Source organism: Helianthus annuus, chromosome 3 (assembly GCF_002127325.2).
Source record: "Helianthus annuus cultivar XRQ/B chromosome 3, HanXRQr2.0-SUNRISE, whole genome shotgun sequence".
In the NCBI taxonomy this organism is placed as follows: Eukaryota; Viridiplantae; Streptophyta; class Magnoliopsida; order Asterales; family Asteraceae; genus Helianthus; species Helianthus annuus.
Genome location: NC_035435.2, coordinates 78,085,962 through 78,104,550, shown reverse-complemented (window position 1 = coordinate 78,104,550; position 18,589 = coordinate 78,085,962). Strand labels below are relative to the sequence as shown.

General features: G+C 36.6%; 1 protein-coding gene across 2 annotated transcripts; it reads right to left on the bottom strand.

The window, feature by feature from the left end:
- Positions 1–2,135: 2,135 nt before the first annotated feature.
- Positions 2,136–6,614, bottom strand: LOC110929182 (LRR receptor kinase BAK1). Of its 2 annotated transcripts, none has more exons than XM_022172309.2 (8): positions 6,419–6,614; positions 5,710–5,842; positions 5,532–5,603; positions 5,019–5,162; positions 4,838–4,909; positions 4,690–4,761; positions 4,233–4,327; positions 2,136–2,325 (listed from the first exon to the last, which is right to left on the bottom strand). In XM_022172309.2, exons 1-7 carry the CDS (start codon positions 6,510–6,512, stop codon positions 4,252–4,254), a joined length of 663 nt encoding a protein of 220 aa, XP_022028001.1. In that variant the 5' UTR covers positions 6,513–6,614; the 3' UTR covers positions 2,136–2,325; positions 4,233–4,251. The 2 variants fall into 2 exon arrangements, with proteins under 2 accessions (XP_022028001.1, XP_022028000.1); XM_022172308.2 differs by having other exon boundaries at positions 4,242–4,327.
- Between the last annotated feature and the right edge of the window lie 11,975 nt (positions 6,615–18,589).

Below are 18,589 nucleotides of genomic sequence, written 5' to 3'. Positions count from 1 at the left end.
CTCCCTCATATACGTTCTGAACTCAAATTTGAACCCAAACTGGACCACCACCACTGCCGTAAGGTCACCGGCGCCGGCTGTCGCCTCAGACATAAGTGCACTCCAGGTGTTTGATGTTTTGTCTCAAAGAGTTTATTTATTTATTTATTTTTAAAGCACTCCAGGTATTTGGTGTTCAACTTTTTATGAATCAGTAGCATTTGGGTTTCATTAAATTTGTGTTATAGGGAAGAAGGAGGGTGTTTTGCGGGTGGGTGTGTTTGCCGGAAAAAGGCGTCGGAGTGTCGGCTGGAACCGGCTCCGATGACAGGATCAAGAGAGAAGGCAGAGAGGAGGTAATTGGTTTAGGATGTTATGAACTTAAAACATTTTGGAGGTAATTGGTTTAGGATGTTTTGATTTGGAAAATAAAACAAAGTTCATGTAGTTTGTACAGACGGTATCAATTTATAAAAACAGACAGTCTTATATTTTCAGCTTGAAGAGCTTCAGCCACATCTTCAGTTGCAGACATGAAAACAGATGAAATCAGCTTGCAAACAATTTATGTCTGCAAAAACAAACAGCACCTAAGTTATTGCTGAAGAAGTTTCCATTGAAGGTCTTCCTGGCTGATAGAGTTATTATTGATGGTAATCAAATACATGTCAGCCATTTTAACAACAGATATACATTTCACGAAGAGTTGTTTCGCTTCAACTAAGGGGTGTTTGTTTTTTCAGAAAAATCTCTTCTGACCTCTTATGTCTGCGCCGCGTAGACCATGCGCGGACGTTTAGCTCTACAGACCGTTTGTTTTTAGAAGACATTTCATTAAAAAATGTCTTCAAACCTTTCCTGCGTCCTCTTCCCACGCAGACATGGTCCAATGTCTTCCCACCTCTTCCAACCCAAATGCATCGAGACACATCAACCTTTTCATCTCCACTAGATATGAACCCTAACAAGTTACCAGAGCACGAGCACCTCAAATGCCCTAGATGCGACTCTGCCAACACCAAATTCTGCTACTACAACAACTAGAACCTCTCATAGCCTCGCCATTTCTACAAAAACTGCCGCCGTTAATGGACCAAAGGCGGAACTCTACGCAACATCCCGATCGGTGGTGGTACTCGCAAAATCACAAAACACAATAGCAGTGTAGGCAAACGCACGTCACAGGCGTCGATGACGACGTCACCATCTGTTCCGGTTCAACTGATTATTTGAAGATCAAGAACACATCTGCTAGCAAGATTTCACCTGTTTAGTTGAAGGGGTGTGGTCAAAATGTGTCATTTGTGAGTCGTATTGTTTTCATTGTTCAAGAGAAAGGGGTTTGGGAGAAGAGAAAGGGAAAAAAGTTTGGAGAAGTGGGATAAAGAGGTCAGATAATCAAACACTCTTTTTATTACACTCCGCAGACATTTAGTCCACCTCTTCTCGTACAGACATTTACAGATGTGGTACGCAGACTACAGACTTTTTGCATCTGAGAAAACAAACACCACCTAAAGATATTGATGGTTTCTCAACTAATAAAAGAAAGTCTTTGATCTATTTATGCTATTTTTATCTTTGAATTATCCAACTAAGTTTTTTAGAGTAATATTGAAATATATCAATATGTAAATGCTCTTTACACGATTCAAGAGATATCCATGCCTTTTACGAAATACAAAACCTACACCAATATCCTTTGGTAAGGTGATGTTCCTGTAAAAAGTACCTTTTTCGTAAGAAGTATAAGAAGACATAGGAATTAACATGTAGGCATCATATTTTTGAACTTAAGCAGATGTTTTGGGTTGTTTTGACAACAAAAACACCAAACATAAAATTTAAAACACAATGCAATGTATTATAGGCATGAAATTTAAAACATAACTAAAACACACTACTTAACGTTCTTGGCATGGTGTTTTAAGTTTTAAGCCTAAAATTCGTTGCATTGTGTCTTAAATTGTAATATTTGGTGTTTTTTTTTTCTAAAACAACCCAAAACATTATGCGTAAATCCAAAACATGATGCCTAAAGGTTAATTCTATGCTTTGTTACACTTTTCATGACAAACATCTTTTTTTTACATGAATCTAAACCTACTCTTGCATTGGCAATATTAGTTTTCAAAGTAGTTAAAGGTTGAACTGAATTTAAGGAGAAGAATATAAGTAGTGACGATTAAAATCAAAAGCTCAAAAACAATGAGAAAACAACTATAATGTCTCAATGCAGTCAACACTTCAAGAAGGAATACAATTTTATTGTACGTCAAATAAGATTCAAACAACTATGTCACTCTTGTAAAATATGCTAAAGAAGTTGTTCGATTTTTCCATTCCCTGCATGCAAAAAAGATGATTCAGTCTTAAATATACAAATAAGATATTTACCAAAATAAAAGTAATCTCTTTTGTTTTTGTTTTCCCTTTTATTTCCTTGTTAGCTATTTTCTTTTACTTTGTGAGTTTTATCTAACAAGAACGGTTGGAAATTTTCATATAATTTTCGTTGCACTTTTCTTATTTTTAAAGTAATTATCATATGGTTCTTCAGATCGGTTGAACATATAGTGAACTAGTTTAATCAGGGGCGGACCCAATGCTTTAGCAGCTGTAGCACGGCTACGGCTCAAGTACGTATTCGTAGTGTATTTTTTTTTCTTTTTTTATACTAAGGATACCCCTAAAATAATACAAGGATACCCCTAACTAACTCAAACTTGTGGTATAAAGGAGCCTGATTGAAACAGTGGCCCAATTGCCCAAATTATTAATAACATGATTGAAATTATGGCCCAATTAGTTAGCTATTTGTTTTACTTTATTTATTTATTTTTGTTTTTTTATATTGTGTGATTGCACGGTAAAAAAAGTTTGGGATACCCCTGAATTAATGGGCTAGTTCCACCACTGAGTTTAATGGTCTATTCGGTTTTCAATTCTATGAATCATCAAGCACTATTACAAGTGAAAAGTACTTGCGTGAGAAACATATGAACAAAAACGTTTCTTTCTCTTCTAGCAATCTGAATGATTTGTCCACATTGAATACAACAAACTTCGTTGCTTACAAGTAGGCTTAGTGAGCTAGTCAGATTTGTCAATTTTAGTCAGATGTACAAAGGGTTGAATGAGATGTTTGTGGGCCACAATTTAGACTTAATTGGACTCCTTCAAGTCAATCAATAATAACAAATCCATGTTAAGGAAAAACGCCAACGCGGTAAAAATTATAAACAAATTGATTTTTAACATGTTAAGTTAAATTTTTAATAGTGTTCCTCAGTTCCTCACTTTCTTACTATTCTTCAATGAACTCTCTCCTATATAAGTGTGATTTAATGAAGAGTTACTCTTTTAGTCTTTTATCATTTAGTAAATATTCGTTTACACTTGATCTATTTTTTCTCTTGATCTAATTTTTCTCTTTTCATTTTTTTATCAATTTACATTCTTAAAACCTTAAACTTTAACAAAGTTATCAAACTGCCTCTGAACTTTAATAAAGTTTTCTTTTCAACTTCTTTTTTGTTTTCTTTTTCAGTTTTATATCGAGTGCCGGTATTATATCGATACGGTAATGAACCGAGCCGAAGCATCTCCCATGCAAAATTGTGAGACAATAACTTATTTTTACAATTAAGTAATATTTTGTTTAAAAAAAAGTCCAGGTTAAACAAGTAGGTCGGAGTCCGATGACAGAATTTTGGGTGGGCTGAGATAAAAATTTTTGGACTTGTAAGATTTGTACCCATGACTAGTGACAAAACTTGAGATCTCTGATCGGGAAGTGGAATTCACCGGACCTAAAAGTTTCTATAAAACCAGGGGGTCGAAAACGTATATACCCAAAAAAGTCTATATGAAAACTACGTACTATCCACTACTGAGCGAAAAAATTCGGGTGGTCGACCGCCCCCTCCCGCCCCTTAAAAGCTTCGCCATGCCCTTGCGTCCTTGACTACTTGGTTATAGGCTCAAAGCTATAACCAGTTAACTTGATAATGCTAAATAGCTAAAATTTATGAATACATTATTATACCATCTATCATGAATATACTTATAAAAATACTTAAGTTTTAATATCTTTTATATTTTCCATATTAATTAAATTGTAAAGTTAATTATCACCCAAGGGGTCCTAAATCCCGACCGACTAGTGGACAGTGTTCAGTTGGATGTTAAGTTCGGTTATAAAAACATTGTGTATTGAGCGTTTCTTCTTAGCCTCTGAGGATGTAACGTACATGAAATACCTGAAGGAAACTATGAGGACAGTGGAGCAGGGGCTGGGGCAACAGGAGCATCCGGAGGGAATTCCAAGTTAGGATTATTGGCAAAACTGAAACAATACAAGATTTTGCAGTCAATAGCAGAAAGGTGATTACATAAATCAATAAACGCTTCATTTACTTAAGAATGAATGAGTTTGTTTGATCTATGTTAATGGTTCAGACGGGTGAGAAAGTTTCCAAACTTAGCATTTAATGAGTAAAACATGTTGAATTAGATTATTCAAAGAATGATGTTATTGAAGAGATAAAACAAAAATATAAGAGAAAAAATGTTTTGGGTTAACCCGACCCGAGTCTGTAAAAGTAACCATTTGCCCTGTATGCATTTTCTACTATTACCCAAACCGCTTATTTCTACCATCTTAAGTCCACCTCTATAATTTCACGAATCATGTAACTAACAGCAGACCTCCTAGGCGTGAAAAATGCGAATGATCCGTTGCGAGGAACATATCCTCTCAAACGGTTGCTTGATACATCACTGCAATAAAAAAACAAACCATATATAAAATAAAATCAGATACATGAAACAGTTAAAAGCAGACCAGCCAACTTACAGAACTTGTAGTGTAGTTATGGTCGTTAGCGAAAATGGAATTGTTCCGGTCAAAATGTTGTTGTTGAGACGACTATTCTTGCACACAAAGTAGCAAAAACAGTAACGTTACTAATAATCTAAAACTGCCAAAGTGAAGGATAATCAAGAAAAAAGTATGAATGATGTGAGATGGATCATACAGGTAGCGAAGTTTTTGAAGGTTGCCCAATGCAGTTGGAATGCGGCCGTGGAGCCGATTCAAGTAAAGATCCAAGCTCACCAAGTTGGTTAGGTTCCCAATCGCGTTAGGAATTATTCCGGTGATGTTATTACCATACATCTCCCTGTCACACATAAAAATCGACTTTGAAAGATCTTCATGAACACAAATCAACAACTCCGTGTAGTCTAACGTTTGTGGGCCATCTTGGTGATTTTAATGTCGTCATGATCATTTCGTGTAATTGATCAACTTAAGACCAAAGGGAAATAAGATCTTTCATGACTATTCTTATTTCATGCACCAATGAACCCGAAGTGTCAAATCAAATGGATGGAAGCCCAAAGTGTTAATATGTTTATTAAATACATTAGATTATTACTGAAATAATATTTGTTTATTTTTTAATCATATTTGACACACTAATTATGTGTCACCTTGTGTTTAGGGTGATTCCAAACTTGTTTCTACATGTACCAAAAGTATAACTTACAAGTACTGTAGATTAGAAAGTTGACCAAGCTGTGAAACCAGTTGACCGCTCAAGCCTGCGTTTCCAAGTTCACTGTATTCAACAAATCCCATGGCGTAGAATTATGTGTAAGACTAATTAGTAACGGCTGGAAAAAGTACTGTTATTTTAAGTTATCTCAAACCGGTAAGAAGCTTACACTCTAGTAACACTGTTGTAATTGTTGCAAGTAACATGATACCAAGTGCATGGATTGACTAGAGTTGGATCCCAGCTTTGCAGAACATTGTTAGGATCCTTTAATTGTTTCTTTAAGGCATACAATGCATCACCTGTCTTACACATCAAGAACTAGGTTACCAGCTTATCTTAGTTTTGTTAGATTAATGAAGTTTTATTACAAAATTTTATTTTATTTTACTTTTCTTTGTTACTTTTGAGTTTATATGTATTATATAATATTAATGAGGTTTATTTATTCCCCATGTTCATTATTCTTAACACAGAAGTGTTACGAAGGCCCAGTCCGTCGGATATCTGTCGGTAAAGGCATCTACCGACTGAAATCCCCAGTGACACTCCTTCGGAAATATGGCCATCTGTAATATGATTTCCTACGAATTTCTGATGGCCATTTAGCAACGTGACTACTTTAAAAGAATAAAAAATCCTTTTCCAAAGAAGATTTTTCTGTCACAAAACCGGTTAAAAACAAGTAATTTTATTATAAAATTTTTATATTTTGTGGGTTCCGTCAGTAATTCGTCGCTAATTATGCAACCACGATTAACTAATTTTCTTTTCTTGCGGATTTTGGGGGATATGTAATGTAGGTACTCAATTTTCTACTAGTGTAGCTAGACAAGGTTCATTAAGGTAAAGTGAATCAAGTAAAAACTGGCTCGTACCTTCAGCATTCCCATAAACACTGGACGTATTTTGTACTACCAAAATAAACAATAGGAGAGCCGAAGATGAAAACAAAGAGATTATCCGATCCATTTCCAACAAATGGGTCGTTTGGGTCGAGCTAAGAGTTACTCAACCAGATAAAAAGGATACAAATGAACAGAACTCGAAACACCAACTTGTAACTTAAAAACAGCTCAAACCGAAGACCTATTTATAGCATTATTTACAAATAACGTTCATATAACTAGTATAAACAAGTCAACAAGTAGGAAACTTCCTAGTAATTGTTGTGGGGCTTGCTCTAATCAAAGACAAAATAAAAGAGTAGAATGGTCTCTTGGGTTTGGTCGAGTCATTGGTTTGGTATTCAAAGCTTCTGGTATTCTATAATTTATTTGGGTTTGGCCGAGTCATTGGTTTGGTATTCAAAGCTTCTAGTATTCTATAATTTATTTTTAAGTAAAACGATAATGGATTAATCCAAAAGTTATCTAATGCATTAACCATACAAAAACGTGTATGTTCGATGTATTCGATTAAACTCAGTATAACCTATATAAGCATTGCGATTGGATGATAACATAAACTAAATCGAATTAATACCGTATAATCATAATGTATTATATACATATATTATATGGGATATATTAGAGGTTTAAAAAAAGGGAAAAAATACAACTTGACTCCATTCGTTCTCAACAAAATTTACGAAAACATACATAAAAATAAGCATGAAAACGTATTATATTTGACCTGACTCGTTTCCCAAAAAAGTTTACGTCGAAACGTAGACCAACTCGAATTAATATAGACACATACATGAAAATATGCACGTAAAAATGGTTTTAAACAAAAACGTATTATATTTGACCTTACTTGTCTAAAAAAAATTTACGTCAAAACGTAGACACACTCAAATTTATATTGATACGTACATAAAAATATGCACGTAGAAAACGTTTTTTAAAGTAAAAGAATGATAGAGATAAACAAAAGAATTTAACAAACAAAGTTAGTGATAGAAAATTAAATTAGTAAAAAGGTAGGGATTAAAAACGCCAAATGCCAAAGTAGAGGGGTAGTAGAAACATAGAAGGGACTAAATGGATAACTCCAAAAATGAAAGAGCCAACTAAAGCCGGTGGAAACCCCACCGACTTTGATTTATATATAGAACTGAGAAAAGATATAGTATGAATGTATTTTATGATTACATATACTAAATTTTACCCCATTCATGTATTTTACGATTACACTTGTAATAAGTCCGCACGCGTTGCGGCGTGGGCACATCGCAAATATCGAATGGATTAGTCCAAACGTTATGTGATGCGTTAATCATATGAAAACGTGTATGTTTGATGTATTCAATTGAATCAGTATAATCTATATACGCATTGCGATTGGATCAAAACATAAAGTAAATCGAATTAATACCGTATAATCATAATTTAATTCTAATAAAAGACTCTCAATAATGTCACATGGCATATTCTCTATTAATTCATTAATATTAATGATATTATTAATTAATTAATATCTAATTTTAATTTATAATTAAAAAATATATAAATTATCTATAATTTAAAAACTTTGATTTTATTACTTCTTAAAATGGATAAGCATAACCCCACATGACATTTTCTCCATCAATTCATTAATATTAATGATATTATTAATTAATATCTAATTCTAATTTATGATTAAAAATATATAAATTATCTATAATTTTAAAACCTATGATTTTTTTTATTTCTTAAAATGGATAAGCATATGGTTTAGTTTACGTTATCTGTTTTGCGTAAATCAAGTTTGAGAAAAAATAACTGCTATTATCTAAGAAACATGGTGTTACGCTATTAAAATGTTATTTTTTTATAATGTTACGTTATTAAAAATGTTATTTTTTAATTGTATGCATCAATATTTCATATCAACATCACAAAAAAATATGTAAAATAATAACACTCGGATTTGAGTTTATATATTAGAAATAATATATTGAAGTGATTATTTCAACTAAATATTTTGTGATGAATTTATTTATTAATTCAAGCAAAAATTACTTAATTAATAATATTATTAATGAATTGAAAGAGAGAATATTATATGACATTAACTGAATTTTTTTATTAGAATTAGATATACCATTGCCCATCACAATCCATCTCCATCACCATCATTTTTTGCCACCAACTCTATCTCAATTAAGATTTAAGAGCCTTCTCACTATCATCCCAAAATCTTAAAGAATCCTTTATATGTTCATCGGTTTTTTTCTACTTCATTTCATTCCCCAAGATAAGGATGAGTTTTAAGAATTTTCTTCACATTATTTATGTATGGTATCATAACATAATATAGAAATTTAATTGTTATATAAATATATATTATATGTTTATCTAATTATTATTACTAAAGTGACAAATAAATATAAAGTATTTGCTTAAGCACGTCATTTATAGTGAGTAATGCTATATTGTCTTTAACTTCGTATGGATAGTTCATGTTAGGGTAATATGTGTTTATTTCAAAACTTATTTTTAACATGTGCAATATCAAGAATAATTCAAATTTTGTAATTATTTTATTCTTCAAATACAATCAATCTTATCAGTCAACCCGTATAAGACACGGGACTATAAACTAGTGTATTATATACATATTATATGAGATATATTAGAGGTTTAAAAAAAGGGAAAAAATACAGTTTGACTCCACTCGTTTCTGGACAAAATTTACTAAAACATACGTAAAAATAAGCATGAAAACGTATTATATTTGACCCGACTTGTTTCTCAAAAAAGTTTACGTCAAAACATAGACCAACTCGAATTAATACAGACACATACATGAACATATGCACGTAAAAATGGTTTTAAACGAAAACATATTATATTTGATTTGACTTGTCCCAAAAAAAAATTACGTCAAAACGTAGACACACTCAAATTGATATTGATACGTACATAAAAATATGCACGTAAAAAATGTTTTTTTAAAGTAAAAGAATGATAGAGATAGACAAAAGAATTTAACAAACAAAAGTTACTGACGAAAAATTAAATTAGTAAAAACGTAGGGGTTAAAAACGTTAAATGCCAAAGTAGAGGGTGGTAGAAACATAGATGGGACTAAAATGGATAACTCCAAAAATGAAAGGCCCAACCAAACATATAAATATAGAGTAAACTGCCATTTTGGTCCCTGTGGTTTGGTCACTTTTTCCACTTTAGTCCAAAACTCAAACTTTTTGCATCTGGGTCCATGTGGTTTCAGTTTTATTGCCATTTTGGTCCAAAATGAAATCAGGTCCTATTTTTCTTATAAAATCCTGCTATTTTATTCCTTTTCCGCAGGGGCAAAACGATCATCTCTTTTTTATAAATAAATACCATATTTTATAAGACAAATATGACCTGATTTGCCCCTGAGGAAAATGAAAAATTTGCAGGATTTTATAAGACAAATATGACCTGATTTCATTTTTGGACCAAAATGGCAATAAAACTAAAACCACAGGGACCCAGATGCAAAAGGTTTGCGTTTTGGACTAAAGTGGCAAAAGTGACCAAACCTCAGGGACCAAAATGGCAGTTTACTCTATAAATATATTTCAAAATTTTGAGAAAAGATATAATATGAATGTATTTTATGATTACACTAGTAATAAGCCCACGCGCGTTGCGGTGCGGGCACATCGCAAATATCAAATGGATTAGTCCAAACATTATGTGATGCGTTAATCATACGAAAATGTGTATGTTCGATGTATTCAATTGAACTCAGTATAACCTATATAAGCATTGCGATTGGAGCAAAACATAAAGTAAATCGAATTAATACCATATAATCATAATGTATTATATACGTATTATATGGAATATATTAGAGGTTAAAAAAAGGGAAAAATACAATTTGACAACACTCGTTTCTAAACAAAATTTACGAAAACATAAATAAAAATAAGCATGAAAACCTATTATATTTGACCTGACTCATTTCCCAAAAAAGTTTACGTCGAAACGTAGACCAACTCGAATTAATATAGACACATACACGAAAATATGCAAGTAAAAATGGTTTTAAACGAAAATGTATTATATTTGACCTGACTTGTCTCAAAAAAAAAAATTTACGTAATGTAGACACACTCATATTTATATTGCCACGTACATAAAAATATGCATGTAAAAAATGTTTTTTTAAAGTAAAAGAATGATAGAGATAATAAAAATAATTTAACAAACAAAAGTTACTGATATAAAATTAAATTAGTAAAAAGGTAGGGGTTAAAACGCCAAATGCCAAAGTAGAGGGTAGTAGAAACATAGAAGGGACTAAAATGGATAACTGATGTGTGTTGGTGTGTATATAATTTAGATATATAATTAAGCCCTTTTTACACCTTTAGCCAAGTTTTAAATTTATAAAACACGATATTCACTAACACTAAACACATATATGGGCAAGTGCACCCATCGTGGACGTAGTATAGTGTTGGTAAGATACCGAGGTCGTCCAAGGACACAAGAGCTTTTAATACCGGTTTATCCTCAACGTCTAATCAAATCAAAAAGTTCGAAAAATGTTTTTAAACTAAGAAAATAAAAACTAACTAAATGCTGAAAAATAAAATAAAATAAAAACAGATAGACAAGATGAATCACTTAGATCCGACTCGTGTATTAGTATAACCTTTGATTATTTTCGCACTTTTGCACTTGTTTAAGAGATTATCTTAGTTATTGTAGTAGGCCCCTCTTTTGAAGGCGACGTTACCCTCAACCCAGTAGTTTGAGTCAGCAAGGATACAATCCTAAAGGGTCGGATTATTGGAAGATAATGAATTAAGTTATTAATGCAAATTATGGTAGGCCCCGCTTCTGGCGGTGACGTTGTGACAACCCTCACTAAACCAGGTATCCGTACGACTTAATTAACTATTAATTGTTGCCTAATTACTGTGCTTGACTGAGATTCCTGATGAACTGCTACTTGACTGTTGATACTTGTACATATCTGCATCATACTTTAATTTCCGTCACTACATTATTTACTTACTAAACTCTAGTGACAAACATGATGCACAAAAGCACAGTAGCATTTGAACGGATAACCTATTGAACATGCTGATATAGCCAGCATCAGGCAGACACTGCCTCTAAAGGCCTGTATGAGCCAGAAATATTTTACTACACCCATAGTGTGTGTAGGGATACAAGGGTTGTATAACTGCGTCTCTAGGAATAAGATGTAATGATTGGATGTGCCTAAAACGTACTCTAAGCACAAAACACAACACTTTTATTAACTCACTAGCTTCTAGCTAACTAATAAAGTGCCAAAACATGAGGAAATATTCCTGACACTTTGCAGAATAAATTGTGTCGCTAAAAATATTATTTACGACGCTTAAAAGATTACTTAAGCATTTTAACGGATTACTATCCAACCGAACAACCGGACTATACCCGGAACATAAAAATATTGCCAGAAATATTATTAGCCTTTTTCTGAGCCAGTTAGGGTCCCTGACTACCCTAACACCCGTGATATAACGCAACACTTAACTAACGGAGTTAACCCCTAAAGTTAACTTATTAGATGTAACTGAACTCTAACTAATCAATTGAAAACCAACCGGATACCCCCCCCCCATTGGAAATCGGCCAAACCAAGGGAACCAAGAGAGTACAAAGTTGATTATTTTATTTGATTGTGTGGATATCTAGATGACATACTAACCAATGGATTAAGCACATGATTTTTCCTATAAATACCCTCACTAACTCATGAGATTATTACACATCACAATCACCAACAAAATCACTCTCCTCCCCTCCCACTCTCGGCCGAACTCTCATCCACCCACACATCCATTGTCGAGCTCTTGTTCATCCATTCCAAGTATCTACAAGGCTTACGGGTCACGTATTAGGAAGCTTGAAGCAAACGGAAGTGGAAGGACCTCGTTTCTTAGCTTTTATCCACCACATTTTCGCCTAGATTCTTCCCTAGCCCCGAGCTAGAGGTATAATGTTTAAAACTCACTCTCGATCATATCTAAAGTGGTTAATATGATTTATAACGGTTAAAAGTCGGAATCATGCGTTTTGAATCTCTAAAGTCTACTAAAACTTGAATTTTGTTGGTTAAAAGCTCATAACATGTGTAAAAGTTGTAGTATTTGAATATGTTGATTGTTGAGGCCCGATCTACGATGTGGTGGCTCTTATCATCGTTTAACCCGACTTTGTTAAGATCATAGATCTTGACATAAGCTTGTTTCTATCGGTACGAGGGTTAAAAGGTGAAACTCCACCACACGAGAAACATGAACTTGTGTAAAAGTATTATTACTAGTAAAATGGTGTTTAAAACTAGCGGATCTACGTATGTACAAGTGGTATATTCGTAGAACCAAGTGTCGAGAAAATCATGTTTTATATAAGTTGGATGACAAACTAACAAAGGTGATTTTACAAACCACAAGTGTATAAACACTTATGAAATAAGAAGTATTCGACAAAATATTAATCTTTGAGAAAGATGACGGGAAGTTGTAAAGGAAGATTTGTTCTAAAAACGGGGTTTTTACAAGACTAAACTATTTTATACATAGATCCACTAAATATAACGAGATCTACACAATAGTTTTCAGAAAAACTACAAGTTCATGTAATAATGCGATTTTACATACTAGTCAACTAGTTTGATGTGTTGAAAACTAGTTGATGTGTTGGAAATTGATTGGATGATTTAAAGAAGTGTTGAAGTAATTTTGTAAAAGAAAATGATACGCTTGAAAGCGTGGCCACCTCCAGTTACAGGGGAAACTCTGGCGAAATTTTTCTAAAATCTAACACTTATAATTATTTACAAGTGTTAGACTACTTTTGACATATTTTCAAAAATAATTCGCCATGACTTTATTTACAAATATTCGGAGGTAGGATTTTCACAAAACTAAACGTGATAAATATATATTCGGTAAATATATTTTTCACCACACTGTTTATGATTATTTTGTGAAAATATATAAATATTATTTTTAGAGTAAAAATAATATTTACAAACGTTGACGAACCCAAAATAATACAAACGCTTATACGACAAACATATAAGTTACAACGGTAATTACTATTACCACATAATCGTTAAAGCATAACCTACGCGTTATGCGGAAATATTCATAAACGCGTATTTTGTCAACGTATTATTTTGGAAAATATTATGTGAAGAGAAAATATAATATTTTTGAAGAAAATATTTATATTTTGGAATGAGAAGTAAAAATATATTAAGTGGGACTTAATGATATGATACAAATACACATGTATTAAATCCTCCACCCTTGAGAAGGAAATTAATTACCAAGTATATACAAGGAACGGTTGTCTAACTGTTTCCCAAAATGTAAACTATAAAGCTAAGGCACGGCCATCCGTCTAATAGAATTAGCACATGTAGGTCGTTGCACAGCTATCGGATATTTGGAGTACTTGGTATAGCGACGCACTGACTGTGAGTTCATGTCCCCCTTTTTCTCTAAACTCTTTTCAGTTTTATAAACTGCGGGGGTGAAATACATGTTACTATGATTATGAAATACTTGATACATGGTATGGTTAGCGTAAGGAGGGTTATTACTTAGATCATGTGAGTGGGTAGGCGGGAACTGGAGGCCATTAATCCTCATGGTAGGACCGAGGGACGTAAGCGGTAGATCTATCTGGGTGTAGCGAGCCCAACTCCAGGTCCAGCATAACGGGCCTCGGGGTGACTTTGTGCCCGACGCAAAATCCGCTAGGTTTGAGTCTTCCTACTTGCACTTCACACATATCAATGGCCTTGCAAACCATTGGTGATCTCTTTTTCCTTATTTGCTACATACCAGGGTTTTGATAAATACAAAGGTTTATTTACTCACTTTCGCATGAACTCGCTCAACATTATTGTTGATTTTTCAACTTACATGTATTTCAGGGAATTAAAGATCTGGCACGGTATGGCATGTTTTCCGCTGCATAAGTCACCAGGGTCATCCAGGGTTCGGGGAATATGACTCTTTCCTGGACAAGTCACAGTCCTTGAATCATGTTTATGTTATGTTTGGGTTGTAATGTTTAGACAAGTTTATGGTTGTTGGGTGTTAACCCGTTAAGACAGTGTTTTGATTTTTATTTTAATGGATGATCTTGCATATTTTTAATTCATATAGCTTTGTTATGATTAAGCTATGGTATTAAGAAGTCACACCAAATTAACCACGCTTCCGCAAAGCCAGGGTGTGACAGCTTGGTATCAGAGCCCTGATCATAGCGAACTAGGATTCCTTCTTGAGTCTAGACTATGATCACTAGGGCTCTCACGAAAACATTTTTACTGCATACCACTTAAGTCCAGATCCAAAACGTTTTTATAAACAAATGTTGAGCATATTTTATTTATTATTGTTAGGCTCAGTCTGGGAGGCTGAGGCTCGGTCTGGGAGACTGAGGCTCGGTCTGGGAGGCCGAGGCTCGATCTAATGGATCGAGGTAGTTGTCTAGTGAGACTAGGGAGTCAGTCTGGGAGGCTGGGAGAATTTGCTAGTGGGACTAGGGAGTCAGTCTGGGAGGCTGGGAAGAATTGGCTAGTGGGACTAGGAAGGACAGTCTGGGAGGCTGGGAGGCTAGTGGGACTAGGAGGATTATGTGATTATTATTTGGTAGCTTATGTGATTACCCGATTTACTGATTATTTGTGCATATTTTGTGTTTGTTACATACACATGGATTCACCAGGCACGGGTGATTCGGATACCACCGGACCTTTACCCATAGTATCTGACGACACTATATCCTCAGAGCACGAGGTGCATACCTCCGATTTCACGAGCACTGATGACGATGACTTCCAGCCCTTCGCTCTGCCCGACGGCGCTGATGAGCCTATTGATGACCCTCCTGCTGAGTACTTACCCTTAGTTGTGATACCAGCTCCTATTCCTTTAGCTGTCTATCCCGCATACGACTTGCTACTCGACGCCGAGGCTGACGGCGATATCGATTTGTTTGAGGACGAGCCTTTTGAGGATGAGATTCCGGATGCAGCTCTTCTTCCCACTGGCGATCTTCTGATGATCGCTGACGCCCCTGCTGAGGACTCGCCCGCACATTCACCGGTCCCAGACTCCTTTGAGTCTGTGGCATCCGCACCTTCTCACGAGGTGGGCGCACAGCATTTCACACACGACTCGGATCCTGACCAGGCATCCTCAGCAGCACCTATTCCGAGCTTCGCATTTGAGCATGACGACATAGAGGATTCGGATCCCATTTTCCCTCCGGGATTCAACCCGGATCACGACATTGAGTTTATCCCGATGGACCAGCTCGTGGAGGACCCCGCTGATCCCGTTGACCCTATTGATCCTGAGTTCGACTTCGATATGGCTTTTGATGACCATGAGCCTGCCTTGGCTCCTGAGCAGGCAGCTGCTCTAGATCCTATGCATGAGCATGACCTGGTACATGCTGGCATTCCTGTTGAGCCCATTATAGCTGACCCGCCTGTTGGCGATCTTCCTGTTGATGATGTTCCTTTGTTAGTTGGTGATCATGTTGTTGCTATCGATCCTGTTGTTGATCCTTTTGTTGATCCCCCTTTGATTGCTGATATCCCTGTTGACCATCCTGTTGATCATGTTGCACCCGTTGATCCTGTCGTTGCTCCTCCATTTGATCCCATTCCACTCGAGCCAGAGCACGCACTATTTGCAGAGCATATGGATCCACCCGATGAGGACGCTCAGCACGGTTGGATACCTGCTGACGAGGACGTCCCACCTTTGCCCCCTCAGATCCCTGTTACACGATCTGTTGATTTCACTTTTCAGGTTCCTCAGTTTGTACCTCCAGTGAGGCCTGGAGAGGGTTCCTCAGCCCATCCTTTTGGGCACGTACCGATGTCTATTCCCTTCATGCCTCAGATGTCATCTGTTCCATCCTCTACTTCACCATTTCATGTGGCACCATTTGACCCCACCAGTGAGCCTCTGCTTTGGCCGACGCCATCAGCCATGCCACCTACTGATCCGTATCATTCGTTTCACGTTGGACCCACTATAGAGGACGTTTTGATGTCCTTCGTTCATCAGCATGAGTCGCACACGCAGCGTCTCCAGGAGCTCGAGAGAGCTCAGATGCCACCATGTTCATGCCATGGTCAGATACACTCCCCTCTTCAGCCAAGTCGATCTTTACCCCCAGATTTTGCTGCTCGTCTCTTTACACTAGAGCAGCAGGTTGCTTCCGTTATTCGCACTCAGCAGGCTATGGAGGAGGACTGGCTTCAGCTACGCCGCTTGCTTTACCCTCACTTTCCCCCTCCTCCCCCGCCATCCGCTTAGAGCTCATCAGTGCTATATAGGTAGACGTTGGTGAGACGACCGCGATTGTGACTGCACAGCATTTTGGAGACCAGCTGATGATACTGACTTTTGTTGATACTTATTTGATGTACTTGATGTATGTGACATGATACAGCTTTTGTACAGGGGTGATGTAGCCCCTAATTGATTGATGATTGTATGACACAGTGATGTACTGATACACTTACTACATTGTGGTCTCGATATATATGGCAATCGCAGTATTCTCACCATATCTGATTCACTTGATTGCTTATTTATATTTTTGTGACATGGGATGTTGGGACATGGGATGTTGTGTATATAATACTTGTGACATGGGATGTTGGGACATGGGATGTTGTGTATATAATGATCGAAACATGGGATGTTGTGTGTGATATATTGATAACATGAGATGTTATGTGCTATTACTATTACTATATACGTATGCTTATTATGGCCTGACCGACGTATACATCTTTAGAAGATGCCGCCAAGACGTCAACCTCAGCCAATGCCTACGACTCAGGACGAACTACAGCAAGTCATTGCTGCCGCTATTGCTCAATATGCTGCCTCTCAAGGAGGAATGAGTGGAAGCAACTCCGGCAACACGGGCAACAACAAAAATCCACCGCATGGGTGCACTTACAAACAGTTCTTGGACTGCAAGCCCGTAAACTTCGATGGCACAGGTGGTGCTGTTGCTTTCGTCCGCTGGGCTGAGAAAACCGAGTCCGTACTTCGCATGAGCAAATGCGCGCTGGATCAACAAGTCACTTACATCTCAGGGCTATTTTTGGATGGAGCCCTATCATGGTGGAATCTACAAGTCCAAACACTTGGCGAAGCTGCTGCTTACGCGCTGACCTGGACTGAGTTGAAAGAACTCATGCGCAAGAAGTACTGTTCTCGCGCTGAAATTCAGAGATTGGAGACCGAGTTTTGGCATCTAAAAATGGAAGGTTCTAAGATAGCTGAGTATGTTCAGAGGTTCCACGACTTGTCGCATGTGGTACCATACATGGTTACGCCTGAGTTCAAGAGGATTGAACGCTTCATTTGGGGATTGGCTCCTCAAATAATCAGCATGGTGACTTCCTCCAAACCTGGAACTATCACGGAAGCTATTGATTTGAGTGTGGCTCTCACCGAAGAGGCAATTCGGTTGAACAAGTTTGATGAAACTGAGCCCAAGAAAAAGGAGACTCATGTGGAGTCATCTGGAGGAAACAAGAGGAAGTTTTCGAATTTCAAGCAGGGCACCGGGATGGTGGTTAAGAAAGGGGAATCGAATGCGCCGGCTCAAGATTCAGCTGGTAGTAGGAAGAAAGGTAAAGGATATATGGGTGCTCATCCCAAGTGTAATTCTTGCCAACGCCATCACTCTGGTCGATGCGGGCCAAAAGTTTGTGAATCATGTGGGAAGACTGGTCATTCAAAGGATTCTTGTTGGGCTAATGCTGGCCGAGGAGGCCAAGGAGGATATGGGAATAGGAACAACCGTGGTGGTATTGGGAACCGCCCACAAGGAAACCAGGGAGGTGATGGAAACCGTGCCAATCATGCTAACCAAGCGGGCGCCATGAACCGTAATCAGGGAAACAATCAAGCTGGAAACAATGGTGGGAACGGGCAGAGGCCCGGATGTTTTAACTGCGGTGATGTTGGGCATTACAAAAGGAATTGCCCAGAATTAAACCAAGCACGCGGAAGAGTTTTCAACATGGAAGCCAGGGAAGCACGCCAGGATCCCAATGTTGTCACT

Coding starts and splice junctions, on each gene's coding strand:
- LOC110929182 (XM_022172309.2), bottom strand. CDS start 6,512: ATGGATCGGATAATCTCTTTGTTTTCATCTTCGGCTCTCCTATTGTTT. Junction 5,604..5,709: donor TACAACAGTGTTACTAGAGT/GTAAGCTTCTTA, acceptor TGTTGAATACAG/TGAACTTGGAAACGCAGGCT. Junction 5,163..5,531: donor CTTTCTAATCTACAGTACTT/GTAAGTTATACT, acceptor TATGTGTGACAG/GGAGATGTATGGTAATAACA.